The 14,915-nt window shown below is 52.1% G+C and overlaps 3 protein-coding genes and 1 pseudogene across 3 annotated transcripts; 2 read left to right on the top strand and 2 right to left on the bottom strand.

The window, feature by feature from the left end:
• Positions 1 to 256: 256 nt before the first annotated feature.
• SAPIO_CDS3131 lies at positions 257 to 1,462 on the bottom strand (annotated as a pseudogene; the record flags this gene model as incomplete).
• Positions 1,463 to 2,617: 1,155 nt separating this feature from the next.
• Positions 2,618 to 3,852, top strand: SAPIO_CDS3130 (Sterol-4-alpha-carboxylate 3-dehydrogenase, decarboxylating; the record flags this gene model as incomplete). Its single annotated transcript, XM_016785992.1, has 2 exons — positions 2,618 to 3,100; positions 3,187 to 3,852. The coding sequence occupies 2 exons, from the start codon at positions 2,618 to 2,620 to the stop codon at positions 3,850 to 3,852; spliced, it is 1,149 nt and encodes a 382-aa protein (XP_016643998.1).
• Positions 3,853 to 5,109: 1,257 nt separating this feature from the next.
• Positions 5,110 to 9,070, bottom strand: SAPIO_CDS3129 (Rho-type GTPase-activating protein 1; the record flags this gene model as incomplete). The annotated part of the gene is made up of 4 exons (XM_016785991.1): positions 5,110 to 5,571; positions 5,667 to 7,708; positions 7,811 to 8,507; positions 8,699 to 9,070. 4 exons carry the CDS (start codon positions 9,068 to 9,070, stop codon positions 5,110 to 5,112), a joined length of 3,573 nt encoding a protein of 1,190 aa, XP_016643997.1.
• A 4,071-nt stretch (positions 9,071 to 13,141) lies between these two features.
• Positions 13,142 to 14,898, top strand: SAPIO_CDS3128 (Uncharacterized protein; the record flags this gene model as incomplete). Its single annotated transcript, XM_016785990.1, has 3 exons — positions 13,142 to 13,285; positions 13,374 to 13,622; positions 13,723 to 14,898. 3 exons carry the CDS (start codon positions 13,142 to 13,144, stop codon positions 14,896 to 14,898), a joined length of 1,569 nt encoding a protein of 522 aa, XP_016643996.1.
• Between the last annotated feature and the right edge of the window lie 17 nt (positions 14,899 to 14,915).

Here is a 14,915-nt window from a genome sequence, read left to right as displayed (position 1 = left end):
GCCCCATGCCAATGCCAATCAAATGACTACCTGCCACTGATACGATCCCCAGTATTCATGATCTCGTTACTTCGATCTCGTAGCTAGGATCGTTAGTCGTAACCAAACCACCTGCCTTTCCTTTACGCCTATCATGCTCTCCTACACCCATGCCCCCATGACCTGTCCGAATCAATAAACAAAAAAGGAGGGGGAAAAAAAAGGAGAGAGAAAGGAAATAAACAAGAAAAACGGTGGCCTTCGATATATATATATTTCAACCACTACTCATCCCCTCGTTGATATTTCTCCTCCCCCGCGCGGCCACCACAATCTTAGGCTCCCCATCATCGCCTATCCAATATATATCCATATACTTGAGCCTCCTCACACTCGCAAGGTAGAGCAGCAAGTACATGTGTCCGGCAATCTTGCCCCAGCAATACGTGCGTATCCAATCCAGCGACTCGTCCCGACGACACCAGACGCCCCAGCCGGCGGAACCACTACGGATCCAATGGGCGAGAAAGATCCAGGCTTGCCACCTCGACTCGACGTCCCAAGACGAGCAGTCCAAGAGCCAGTATCCACGCTCAAACGGGCGGTGGGACAGGTCTACAAGGCTGTCCGGGCGGTAGCGTTTGTTGAGGTCAAGGTGTCGCGCTAGATTCTCAAGGCGGGGGGTGAGGAGCGAGGCAACGGTCATGGTAGCCTCGGATATGGGCGGTTCGGGAGGGAAGATGTCCAGGGCGTCTGGGTGGATGTCTTTTATAGTTGCTGGAGGCTCGTCTAGCATGAGTTGGCACTCGCTCATGCTCCGGGTGGGTTGGGGAACTTTGGGTCGGAAGGCGCCCTGGTCGGATTGGTGACGCCTGAGGGGAGTGGTAGGTGGCCGGTGGTCCTGCTCGGGCTTGTGAAACTTTGCGACCTTTCCAGGACGAGGGGCGGTGTTGTCTGGCTCATTACGGCATTCTTCGACAGTTTCATCGAGCGGCCGCTTAACTGGGCGAGCTGCGGGCTTGATCTGCTGCAGGTAATGTTCGAGAATGCGCGTCGGGGAGCAGAATATATCGACGGCTACGGAGCAGGCGGGATACGAGTCCGGAACCTCATCTATAATATCCTGACTGCTCAGCGGTTGGGAGCTCGGGACCTCGTTGCTGCATATGCTGTCTCCTGGCTCTGGAAGCAGTACGTGCCTCTTGGGAGAAGTGTGCACGAAGCTGCCGTGGTCGAAAGATTGAGAGAAGCCGGTATCAGGAGTGAAGGCAACATGGATACTACCCAGTTCGGACGGGGCCGCTTCCTCTGGAGGGACCTCATCGCCGTTGTCATCGATATCTAATTTTGTCACACGAGCGGGCATGAAGTTGAGATAGCTAGACGCAAGACTTCGGTATCGCGCGTCGTCCTCGGAGGTGCACGGGGCCGATATATGGACCAGAATCTCGACATCATCCTCCCTGTCCTCCCTGTGATCCATGGCTTGTCGCAAGGGAAACGGTATTGGCCAGAGCGTTCGTGACACGATATAACCATGACGAAAGAGTTGTTGTGTCAACTTCGCGTGAATGCCTCGCGACCGTTTTCTGGAATTAAGGTTTCGGTGAATGGGGTTTCACTTCGGTATCCTCGTCAAGCGTGATCAATGTATATTTACACAAGGATGGTGGGGTAGAGTTAAGAAGGAGGGAAGGAAACAGTAATGACAGAAATGACAGAAATGGGCATGATGGGCGCCATCAACGATCAGGTGTTTTGAAGAAGTTGGCCATGACCGTCTCTGGGCGAGGGGTTCCAGTCCCACTATTAACTTTCAGCGATTGAAGCGGTCGAGATGGAGCAAAGCGGCTCTAATAAAGACGCGTTGTCAGGGAGTGGACGTGTCTACAGTCTTGGTGCCAAAGGTCAAAGAGAACAGCGCTAGTCGCAACGCTACTTGTCCACTGGCACTAGGTAGCCACGGCCTGTGGCCAACCGGAGGGTCGAGATCATTCTTAGTGCGGTTGCCAACCTGATGGTCTGTCTAATCAAAGACTTCATCAAGGTCTCGGCTCTAGGCGGCAGGTTGCAGGTTGCAGGTCAGTCCTCCACTCCAAGAGTCCAAGTGCGTTGTCTTGTGGAATCATGGTGTCTCTCGCCTTCGTGCCTGGCGGCCTTGGATTGGTGGGGTTAAATTGGCTCAAGTCAAAGTTGGAGCATGCAAAATGCAAATTGTGGTGGGGGTTCAAATTGCTCTCTCCAAATTTGTTAATACCAGGCGTCAGGGGGAAAGGAGTCAAGGACAGATGGCAGGTAGAATGTGGCAGATGGAATGTGGCAGATGCCAGATGCCAGATGCCAGACGGCAGACGGCAGACGACAGACCAACAACAACCGTCAATTGCATTTACCCCAGGAAATTTATTAGTTGGGGACCCTGAGTTGGGAACTTGGAAGCCTGGGATCAAGACAACGAACGGTTGAGAGTTCCCCGTAAACAACACCTCACCTCAATATCAATTGATCCAGCAACATCTTTACCCCGTCCCGTCTGCAATTCTCCAACATTTCGCTCTCACTGTAGCCTTGTAACCGCCGTAAAAAAGAGCAAGCAACCGCACACCTTCAAACCCTCACCATTTTCCACCGCCCCCAAATGGCTCAAACAACAGAAGAAAGGAAAGCCGACCTTGGCAAAGTCCTCGTCATCGGCGGCAACGGCTTCCTAGGCCACCACATTGTCAAGCTCCTCCTCACCTCCTGGGTCGCCACCGTTTCCGTCATCGACCTCAAGTGCGTGCGCAACCGCCTCGACGGTCCCTCCTACCACGAGGCCGACATCACCGATGCTGCGGCTGTCCAGTCCATCTTCGACGAGGTCCGCCCCGACATCGTCATACACACCGCCTCTCCTGCGCCCCAGGCTGAGGGCAAGATTGCCAATGCTCTGTTCCAGAAGGTCAATGTTGAGGGTACCAAGGCTATCGTTGATGCCTGCCTCAAGAGTGGTGTCAAGGCCCTCGTGTATACTAGCTCCGCGAGCGTCATGTCGGATAACAAGAGCGATCTGCGGAATGCCACAGAGGAGTTTCCCATAATCAGGGGTGTTCACCAGACCGAATACTACTCCGAGACCAAGGTATAACGCCCCTTTGCCTTTCTATTCATTCTCTACTCCCCTACTTGATGAGATCATTGTCCACTAAAACAAACGCCCATCCGCAGGCCGAAGCCGAAGACATCGTCCTCAAAGCAAACCGCACCGGCTCCCACAACCTCCTCACAGCCGCCATCCGCCCCGCCGGCATCTTCGGCGAAGGCGACACCATGACCCTCAGGCACATGATCCAAGTCTACATCGACGGCCGCACCAACGTGCAAGTCGGCGACAACAACAACCTCTTCGACTTCACCTACGTCGTCAACGTCGCCCACGCACACCTCCTCGCCGCCCTGCGCCTCCTCGCCACCCACCGCCTCATCCCCACGATCCCCCTCGACACCGAGCGCGTCGACGGCGAGGCCTTCATTATTACCAATGATAGCCCCGTGTACTTTTGGGACTTTGCTAGGGCTATATGGAAGGCTGCTGGGAACGATAAGGGGCTTGAAGGTGTTTGGAAGCTGCCTACCGATGTTGGCATCTTTTTGGGGCTGCTGAGCGAGATTGCTTTTGGTATTATTGGCAAGCCTCCTACTTTTAACCGCCAGCGCATCATCTACTCGTCTATGACAAGGTACTACAACATCTCCAAGGCGAAGCAGAGGCTTGCCTACAGGCCGATTGTGCCTCTTGGCGAAGGTATCGAGAGGGGCGTCAAGTGGTGTCTTGAGACGAATAAGGAGCTCGGCGCTGCTGTTGCCGCCTTGAAGAAGAACAAGGCGCAATAAGGTTCCGAGAAAAGGGTAGAATTGGCGAAGGAGGGCGGTGGTACGAGTTCTTTGAACCATCTTAAGAGGGGTTTGTGTTTTCTTGGGCTGTATATCACGTCTTATTCTAGGATATCTTTTTGTTGGGCGTTTCTGTTCGGCGGCTCTCCCGCCGTTTATTTGCTTCAGAATATCTTTCAAACCGTAATATACATTCTAATTAATGGCAAAACAACACAAATGTATAAATATGCAGGCATAAGCAAAATCGGGTGCAAGTCTCAAAACTGGCTGCATGTCCCAAGGGATAGAGACATGTTCGAAACGGTCGAGTTCTTAAGCGCGCGTTTACAGAGAGTCGTTCACTTGCACAGACAAAAGGCACAACTTCATGTTCTTTGTATCCAAGATCAGCCTTACCTACTCCAACAACGAAAGATCCCTAGAAAGGAGCAGCAACATCACCAGGATAGATGGCTTTATAGGCCCAGGCCCAGTCAAAGAGACCAGCCCCATTGTAGAAACAAAGACGAAAAAAAAGGTTACGAATTTTTTTGTTTTCATGACTTTCCTAAGCTACCATTCCTTGCTCAACATCATTCGCCATTTAATGTATGAGTTTGCCCCTCTCCATCTTTACTTCGCGGCTGGGTGTCGGGATATATGAGAAATGAAGAGAACAAAAAAGGGGGAATTAGAAACAGACAAAAAAGGGGATTTGCAAATGCGCATGTCAGATAGAAGAAATGAAAGGAAAACCTGCTTCTCATCATAAAATGTAACAAGAAGCCCATCAAAAATAGCTGCAAAAGGCCAAACCCAGATAGAGAGGAAGTCAAGAAGATAGAGAGACGAAACTAAATGAAGAGAAAAGGGGAAAAAATCGAAAAGAAAAAAAACCATCATGGTCCCCCCCAAAAAAGCACGCTCATTCATTCCAGAGGTCATCAGAATCAGCCAAGATAAAGGTATTGTGCATTTGCGAAGAAGAAGCGAGCAAAAAACAAAGACAACATCAAAAGGCTTTTGGTTGCTTCTGTGAAGGTCAAGAAAACTCCGTAAACAATGCAAGGGGCGTCTACTACGAGCGGTAGGGTATTCGACTCCATTCGGCTCCACAAGCGCAGGGTCATATTGGATATAGGTGGGAACTAGGAGAACGAGAGGGTTCGTTGTGGTCATTAGGCGAGAGAGGCGTGCTTAGCTTGGCTCATATCGGGCGCATACGACAGCCCATTCATGCGAGTTTGTGGAGAGCTAGGAGAAAATACACCGGGGTTAGTTGCCCATCGCCACTCCGCTGCCCTGTCTGCCCCATCCCGAGTTGCGCCACTCCCTTCCTTGGTTGAGATCATGGTTAGGGGGGCTAAGCTGTGGCTCGGAGTGATCAAGCTTCTGCGCATACGGGGACATATGCGTATGGCCAGGTTCTTCGCGGCCCCGCCACGCGTCCGCCGATGGGGTTGCCGGGCCAGAGTTTGGGTACGTGAATGAGGGTTCTTGCATCGGTCGCGCGCTGCTCTCTTGCTGCCAAAGCGAAGGGTCCGTATCCACCCTCCTAGGTGGTGGCCGCGTTGACATGTCTTGCCTATTGTATACCTCCTTGATATCCGAAATGGCTGGGTTGGGACGTTGGCCTTGCAGCTCTTGGAATCTCTTTAGGATTTCCTTTGTGGTGATTTCCCCATTTCCACCGAAGAGGTAGGGGTCGCTGGCAAGGCTCGCAAGTTCATCGGGCACCTGGTTTATTGTTAGCGATTAAGGACTTGAAAACGGGAAGCAAGGAAAATAAGGACGGTGACGCCAGAGAAGGGGTGAAAAAGAAGATCACATACCAGACACATTTCCTCAAGATAGTTGATTAGGGTCTCGACAGCCACAATGGCAAACATGTGGTCGCTGTCCAAAGCCGGAGCTTTATCGTTGGCAAAGAGAATGTTGGGGGCGATGACAGTAGCCAGATTCTTAATATCCATCTTAGAACCCGACTCGTCATCTACCTGATGGAAGGAGCCGGCCCATTTGAGGAAACAAAACAAGATCTCGAGCGCGTCGCGGTGACATTTTGGCAGCAGACAGCAGGCCAAATGAAGGCATTGCCTCCTCTTGTCGTCATCGGGGATCTTGGCGGCCGCGATCCACAACCTGTACAGTTTGTATGTCATCAACGGATCGGGAAGCTCACGGAGATATCGTTTCAACAAGGCCGCCACCTGCACCACGGGTTGTTCCATGAAGTTGACAGCATCAGATCCATCCCTATCAATGATATCACGGAGTTCTCCCAACTTCTTGATGTTCCCGTTCTTACGGAAGACTCCCTCCACCGATAGATCCATCTTCCTCATTGAGCTTATCAAGTCGTCGAGGACCGCAGGGATTCGGAGGGCACCGGGACCAACGCCGTCCGTTGAATCGGCCCCGTCGCGCTCGATTATCAGCTCGAGCGGCACACCAAAGACACCCTTCTTCTTCACGGGCTTCTTGTCGTTCTTGAATGCCTTGCTCAGGTTCTTCCAAAAGGTCGTGGGTTTCCGCGATTCGATAAAGCTCAAAAGTTCCTCCAGCGGGAATTCATCGCCAAGCATCGGTTGCATAGTCAAGACGGCCAAATGCCGAACGATGAAGTACTCTAGTCCAGAGAGTTCCGAGAAGAATCGCCTTCCGCCTCGCTGAGGTATCGCGTCACTCATGCCTCTATCCTCGTCTCTTCCAGCGGATAGAGATCTTTGGTGGCTTCCTCCTGGCCTTCCGACGGCCGCGCTTGCCGACCTGAAGAGACCTTGTTGCGTGGGTTTTGCCTTTTCCCGGACTTGCTCGGCGGCGACTATCCTAGGGATGTCGTCGAGCGTGAGTGCATCATTATTTCCGAACATCGTATCCGTCGTTCCGGCGTCGTTGGCATTCCGATCCTCGACGATATGAAACTGCTGGCCAGGCCGGCTCTGTTCGTCTCCGCCAGCTGATCCAGGTCGGACGCTGCGACCCTCGGGGCCGTCCATGATCCTCGACGTCCTAGCCTTCCTAAAACTTGACGAGAGATGCTTGTCGAGACGTGTACTGCGCAATCGCCTAACGTCGTTCAGGGTGTTTTCGTAGGTTGATTCGCGATTCCTATCTTTCTCCCCGGCTCCGGGATATGTTCTCGACCTCTGTTCTAGTGGGGTCCTCTGGACCGCTCCAGTCTGTTCCGAAGGTGTCGAAGCACCATACCCGTCCGACACACCATGGCCATTCGCTCCAGGACCCTCCGCAGGGGGGATGACGCCTGAACTTCGAAGCATGTCTAGAAGTCTCGCTAGCGCGACCTTGAGAAGGAAAACGTATTGTTGCAACTTGGTAATATGCTCAAAAGGTGGCATCTCCTCAGTGTTGATAGCAATGCAGTTGCTACAGTATGTCATCTTATCGAAGGCGTTGAACCGGGCCTCCTGCAGTCTCCGTCCGAGATCCTTTCCGCATCGAGTGCATCCAACGCAGGCAATGTGCCATCGCAAGTTTCCGTTCAGGGCGCACTCGTCTTCGACCGACTTTCCGCACAGCGCGCAGTGATCCGAGTCCTTGGCGGAAAGTTTTGAGGATCCGTTAAGGACCTGGAGGGAGTTGTCTTCTAGCCTGAGAGACTCGAGGTCGCTAAGGTCGTCGAGAAACTGGTAGAGACCGTCCGAAGAACGCGATTCCTGTTCTAATCTTAGTGCACCCTGGAGGCATATGCGGATAAGAAGTTTAAGATAATGAGCCAGGCCAGTGACCAGAGACAACAACTCTTGCGTCACGCCGACCTTCTTAGCTTCGGCATCTTGAGCTTTTGATAGAAGAGAGAAGAAGGCAACGATCTTCTTGCAGAGCAGTTTTGCTTCTCTGCCATATGACATTGCTAGAAGAGTGTTAACTTGCCGAGGGCGAGAAAGGGTCGAAAAGAAGGGGGGGTGGGAGTTGATGTAAGAGGCGAATACATCGAGATTGACGAGGTACTTACGTTTGACGTTGAGATTGTTCATATTGGCATTCAAGCGATCCATGGAACGGAACAACACCTCGACGTGGGAGATGAAGCGCTTGGCTACGAGAACACCGTCCAAGAAAGCGCCGTTACTCACGTGTAGAAGCATATCCGATATGCAGGCGGCTGAAGACTCTTCAAAGGCTGAGAGCACACTCCAAATGCGATACACCTTTTCCTCCATGCGTTCCTCCTCTTCCTTGACCAGGTCACGACCCATGTTATCCTCGGGAGCCTGGAGGGTTTTCGGGGGGTGGCTCGATTCGCTCAAACGCACGTTCCAAAACTTATGGATCATGTAACATTCCGGATGCCAATGCTGGTTCTGGCCGTTCCGGAAGATTTCGACAAACTGCTTGAGGATGGCTGTCTGGCAGCCATTACACCGCTGGGCAAACTGGGTCGAATAATGGTAGTGGCAATAGACCTGGCCATCGTGTTCGTAGTAGCTGTCCGACGCGCCAAATACTGTTGGACACACCGAACAGGTAAAGTGGTCGACATGGTATTTGCGGTCGAGAGCAGTGATGTAGGATGCACGAAGAGCTTGGCCGCACTGGTAGCAGAGGAGACCCAGGCGTCGGAAGTAATCCGTCTCGCAAAGGGGGTACTGGCCGTTGCCATTCTCATCGTCGACGGGGAAGAATTTCGAGGCGACAATCTGTCCACAGTCCTATACCGGGGAAGCGAGACAGACGCCTGAAGTTAGTAAATCAAATCACACGTAGACCAATACGGACAAGGGAAAGGGGGGTCGAGTTGCTGATCGTAATCGAGAGAGAGGCTGGAGTAGTGGGGAGAAGAAGGGGGAAAGGGGGCGATTTCCCAGTCAGGGGGGAAATAGGTTTCCAAGACTCCACATACACGACATTTGAAGCAATCTAGATGATATGTGCCTTCGAGAGCGCGAACGAACTGGCCGGTCAATTGTAGACCGCATTTTTCGCATATTCGGACCTGGCCGCTCGCTGACCGCGTGGATCTCTGTCGGGGTGGGTGGGTTCGGTTGGCGACTTGACGGTCTTCTGTGTTCCAGTCACGGGCTGGAGGGCCGGGCTGGTTGTTTGTGTTTGGCTTGGGCGAAAGGGTGGGCGAGGCCATAGACCTGTCCGGCGTGTGGTGGCCGCTCTGTTGCCAATTCCTGTCGTCTGGGTACCCGACATCCAAGCTGGGAGGAGGAGGAGGACCACCGTGATACCGATCGGCAGGGGCGCCAGAGCCGTACCCCGAAGCCATCGTGATGCGGTCAACTCAATTGAGTTGATGTAGGGAGATAGTTCTATCAGCCAAGAGAACTAAGCCGGGGCAGAGGGGAACGCTGGTCGAGGACGATGGGGTTCGGGCTCCGTTCTAGCCACACGTATCGAGAATGTGGCTACGAAGTGGTCGACAGTTCGGCATGAGCTGGGGCTCGACGAGAAACAACTTCGGGTGCAAGGGCAAAGAGGGGTGGGAGTAAGGGATGGGAAGGGACGAAAAGAGGGGCTAGCTCCAGTGGGATGGAGAAACGTTTCTCGAGTTAGGTCGTTGTCGACGTCTTTGTGTTTTTGGGGGGGGAGAGAAGCGTGCAATGATTTCAGCCCCCGAAATACGACGTTTGGTTCGGGTATTGAGGAGCGAGCGAGAGTCGGGTCGGGGGGGTGGGTGGCACGGTGGCACGGATAGAGACGATAGTGAATGGCGAGTTGGAGAACGGGCTGCAGCAGGATTGATGGAAGTCGGCGCAGCAGGCAGGTTCCAGCAAGGAGAGACCTCAAAAAGAGGCACGACTGGCGGAGCCACCTATTTTTGGGTAAAGTTGGTGAGCTGGCGGACTGAAGAGGGCTTGGCCTTGGGCTGAGCTGGCTGGGCTGAGATTGGGGGAGGGGAGGTTGTCGGAAATGGGGAAAGCCGTTGAATTAGAGGAAAAATAAAATGAGAATGAACATGAGGGTGGATCGAGAGGGAGAGAGAACGGAGACAACAATGAATCAATCAACAAGGGGTTGATCGAGCATTGGAAGCCCAGGCACAGTTGAGGCAAGGAACATCAAATCAATCTGAAGTCTGGCGTGCGCTAAAGGCAGGAAAACCTGTCAATTGGGGCGATCATTGACACTGACTGAATGTTGGCGGTGGCACTGTAAGCAGTGCTGGCAAGAGGAAAGAGAGACTTGAGCATTTGATGGAGCGCGAAAGGGAGCACTGGGCACTGAGACCAGACAAGGTACCTCCTCGCCTGGGCTTGTTGATGTGCTCTGATTTAATATTACAGGACCCTGGAACGGGGTGTTCTGTGGTTGTACTTCGTACTTCGTACTTGTGGTCTCGGTCGCGACTGGTTGATCTCGATGTATCACTTGTACACTATCCTCTTGTTCCTTCCCCTTCCCTTCCTTGCTCCATCCTAAGGAAGTCTTGGAACCCGCCGTTTCTGAGACCTCGACTTTTCTTCGCGCTTTAGACTAATATCGGGATTAAAATTAACCAAAGGACTGGATTGCTCGCCAACACCAAAACAACATTTGGTACGAAGTATGCGTACAAAGTATGGACTATTCCACGATTCTCCTCCGCTCTCTGCTCTCGCATCTGGGATTGATTCCCTCTTGAGGGAGATGCAGGATTAAAAGAGAGTCAAACTCACCATCGCAGGTCACTTGGACTTGGGATGGTTCTGGTAACCACACTACATCGCGCCTTGGTCTCCATGGCCAAAAAACTGCCAGAAGTCTCGATTCACCAACTGCAACACTTCGAAGAGAGAGCATTGAAGACAGGACCATGCTAACTATGATTATTACAACGCAGGTCTAATACAAGTCAGGACGGCCAGGTAGCCTAGCCTGGGAGGGAACGGAGTGTAATTAACATTATTATTACACTTCAGAAATCTTCAAAATGTTCGAAGTTACTTTTTTTATCCTCGCATGAACAACTTTATGTACCAGTACGAAGTACAAGGGGCACATTTAGACCCAGAGATTGATGAAGTGTCTCACTTACAACTAGTTTAATACTTCGTACTTCGTGGTGGTAATGTATTAATTAGGGGGCTGCGCCGCCAGCCGTTAGAAGAAAGAGGCCGTTAAGAAACCAGCGACAAAAACGGTTTTAGCCGCTGATCTACACTAAGCAAAGCGCAAAGCCTCGACGACGTACCCTAACGCCTCAAACCTCCAAATTACTTCAGAGGGGCTGCCAGCCTTGGCTACAAAGTAGTTTCACCGATTACTGAATTAAGATCAAGGTTCCTCAAGCTAGTGCAGCTAAGCAACTGTAAATTTGGAAGACCCGAGGCGAGAGAGAAAATAGATGAGTTCGCAGACCGTTTTATTCTTTATCTTCACGTCTTCCCTCAATGTCCCTGGCCCACTCGTCCAACCAAGGTTGGGGGAAACTGCAACTGACGATCTCTCTCACTGGCGAAGCAAAACCCGTTTTTTTTGTGGGTTGCTCGAACGCGGGGTCTTGTCAGTCTTGTCAACCCCTGACTACAATTGTACTTGCACCTGAGGTACAATTGTACTTTGTACTTCAGTACATTGATGTTCGCAGTCTTATACTGTCTCTGTCTGGCCTCCGCGCTTCCACGAAGGCCATTCCGCCACCAAAATCCGAGAGAATCAAAACGATTTGATATCGAGTTCAGGGGAGACCGTTTGCGTCATAATTATCCAATTGCCAATTGCGAACGAGGAATCTCATCTCACTGGCACACTCACATCTAGAACTCTCTACTATTATTCTCAAAGTCTCAAACAGACCTCGAGATAGGGCAACCCAAAGAGAGGGACCAGCCGTCCGGTCGCGCACCAAATCATTGTGATCCATTGTGGACCATTGTTCTTGTTTCCTGTTGCTTGTTGCTTATTGCTTGTTGCTTATTGCTTGTCTGTCCGCTTGTGGCTTGTGGGGCTTTAAAGCTTCCGCGAACAAAAGCAATGGAAACCAGACGTCCCCTTTTCGCTCTCATCTGTTGCTTGGAGGACGAAGTAGCACTTCCTCTGCATACCTAACCCATCATTACTTCGTACATGATGAGCTGTCCGACCTAATGCGCCAAGAAACGAACATCTCAAGCCTTGCCTTGGAAATGCAACAACCAAGGATGCCAAACAGGATCCTCCCAACGTACTTTTGCACTTGGATACCACAAACATTCCGGAATGCCTATCACAATGAGCACATATTTGTGATTTGTGACGTTGAAGTAGCCCTGGTTACAGAAAGATCGCCCCGTGTCACGTGATATTTTCATTTCAACTGGGACTGTTTTCTGGTTCTTGATGGTTTGCTGATCGCAGGCGGCAGAGTGACACAAGAAGGAAGGTCATATTGAGCCCTGTGCTTAAACGAGGATTCGCAGGGAGGACCAAAGAGGTGAACCTCTGTAGCAGAGCAGTAGAAGGCTGGGGAATAGATGTCCCCAATCTTAGCGTAAGCGGCTTTAAGAAATCCATGTTGGCTTTTCTTTTTCCTTTTTTTGAGTTGGGTTGTGGTTCGGAGTAGCTCTCTAGATCAGGGCAAAATACGAGCTTGGCATGGCATCCGGACACGATACACGGACAATTTTCGGCAGGCTGAGAGGATGTCGGGGGATCTCCAGCTGAGATCCGGATGTATTCATAGTCGCATCAAGATCGAAGGAACTGATCGTCGTATAAGCCATGAACATCGGCTGCAACCATCGTTGCAATGGTGTGAAAGTCTCGGACATATTTCTCCGATGGCCCCAAGCTTTCATGGAGTTCATTGCGTACAAATTCAGTGAAGCATGGGGAAACTTTTGTTTTCTTCACAGTTCTCGAAACCACGAAGATGAGCATCCTTGATGTCATTGTGGAGTTTCACTTTCTTGCCCCAAGCGATTCCTCGTGACCAAGATCTAAACTTAGACAATCTTTGTCCAAAGCGAGGATGGACTCTCACCGAATCTGAGATGAAAGATCATGGTCGGACTAAAGCGCTAGTTCGCGGGTTAATCGAAACTTTGAACAGATCGGAATGACGTAGGAGGCATTAGATCGATTCCGGGGATGGAAGGGTTGATGTAAGTGCCAGGGAATGACGATGTTAGACAAAGTTATGAAGCACCTGATAAAATGGGGCAAATACTCCATGAGGTTGGGATCCTCATCCCAATCGCTCACATTCAATCAAACGTTACCCTGATTTCATTCTCCTCAGGAGAGAGATTGGATACAAGTTCTAGGAAATAGATCTGGGATTTAATCGTTGCTCAGCACGATTTCCCGGCGTCCACAACATTCTACATCTTCGAGACGAACTCGGCCCTTTACAGTGCAGAAATAACCATTCAACAAGATGCCAACTCTCTGGGGTAATCCAAGGGATAGCGATCAAAGCGACAGGAGATCCGAAGATGGCGGCTCAACTAACGAGAGAACGCGCCTGTTGGGGAACCACCGCGAGGCCACACCGGCCCTATTAACTCCCGATGATCCTGCCGTACGGTTTTCTCATGGCACAGACACACCTACTTCCCTTGCCGAAAGTTGACGCAAAGACGCGTTAACCGAACTAACTGGAAAGATAGGTGTCGCCCTATAATCTCTGGACGGTTCGCATGTTCAGACACATAACCGTCATTCTAACCCTCATTACGGCGGTTTGGTGGATCATATTGTTGATCTCGACCTTTATCACACCTCCCGGATTCCACATGCGAGGATCTGGATTCTTCGCTTTTAGCAATACGACCGTCGCTCTGTTGGTTTTGATACTCGACTTGGCCTTTTTTCGCACGCCCTCCCAGTCGGCGCGGATCTTGTGCGCTTGTATGGCGGTACGTTCTCTTGGTCAGCCCCAACCCTCTCCAAGATTGTCTTCCTGATCCTGCCCCTACGAATGAATCAAGAAAACCACTAATTGCAGTACACGCCAAGCTTGCGTTACTCGTTAATACGATCCTCACGTTGGCCGTGCAGATGGTAAGATATGAGGAGGGATGGGTCGGCGTCACCAGCATTTCGTGGGTCCTCCTCATAAGCCTATGGGTGCTAGCGGCAGACCGAACGGTAGAATGGGGCAAGGCCGAAGAGGAGGAGCGGCTCACTGGACGGCCAGAAACCAGACGATCCCTCGGCGAGTGGTCCAAAGTGCTCACATCGACCGTCGGTCTCTTCGCGTTGTGCCTCGCCGTCATTTTGATGACATTGACCCTGATCCTGCGATCTCTGGACGCTGGGGTCGCACCGCCGGGGAACCTGTACTGGGTAGACGGCGGACATTACAGGATGCACGTGTACTGCTCACCCAACGTCCCAGATTCGCCGGGGCGCGACCGGCAGCTGCCGACGGTTCTTTTCGAGGGCGGTGAGTACGCCGTGGAGCATGGGCTCGCCGACCTGGCCCACAACGCGGTGCGCAACGGGTCCATCTCTAGATACTGCTACGTCGATCGGCCGGGCTACGCGTGGAGCGATACGGCGCCCTCTCCTCTCTCGGCGGGGATGGAAGCCGTCATCATGAGCGAGGCTCTTGCGCAGGCCGGGGAGAGAGGACCTTGGGTCGTCGCCAGCGCTGGCGTGGGATCGTACTACTCGCGGATATTCGCGTCTCAGCACGGCGCCGAGGTTAAAGGCCTGCTCCTCATCGACCCTTTGCACGACGTTGATCTCGACAGGCTGGGGTCGCCCAAACGCGGCATCTTGCTGTGGCTTTGGGGTATCATTTCGCCTTTAGGCCTGGATACACTGCCCGGGGCCATCTTTAGGGGTAGGAAGAGCGCGGACCGCATCTGGGGCGTCTCGTCCAAGCACAACCCTAGGCACATCTTCGCGCGGCTGCAGGAAAGCTTGGTGGCTAGCTCGTTAACGAAACGCGAGGTGCTCAGCAGTCGAAATATCATGAAGAATGACACGGCGCTGACGGTGATCACTTCTGGGTTGGAGGTGAGGCGCCATGTGGCGTGGGAGGGGAAGCAGCGGGACCTTACAAAGTTGACCTCGAACCTGAAGCACTGGGACGTTGTTGATGATGCGCCGCATGAGGTATGGAGGACATTTGAGGGGAGAGAGATGATTGAAAAGCGGCTTAGCAGCCTAGTCCGCGGGCGTTAGGGCGTTAGAGCGTTAGG

Source organism: Scedosporium apiospermum, assembly GCF_000732125.1.
Source record: "Scedosporium apiospermum strain IHEM 14462 chromosome Unknown SEQ_SAPIO_0088, whole genome shotgun sequence".
NCBI lineage: Eukaryota > Fungi > Ascomycota > Sordariomycetes > Microascales > Microascaceae > Scedosporium > Scedosporium apiospermum.
Note: the sequence above shows the minus strand (reverse complement) of the source record. Positions and strands in the feature narration are given on the sequence as shown.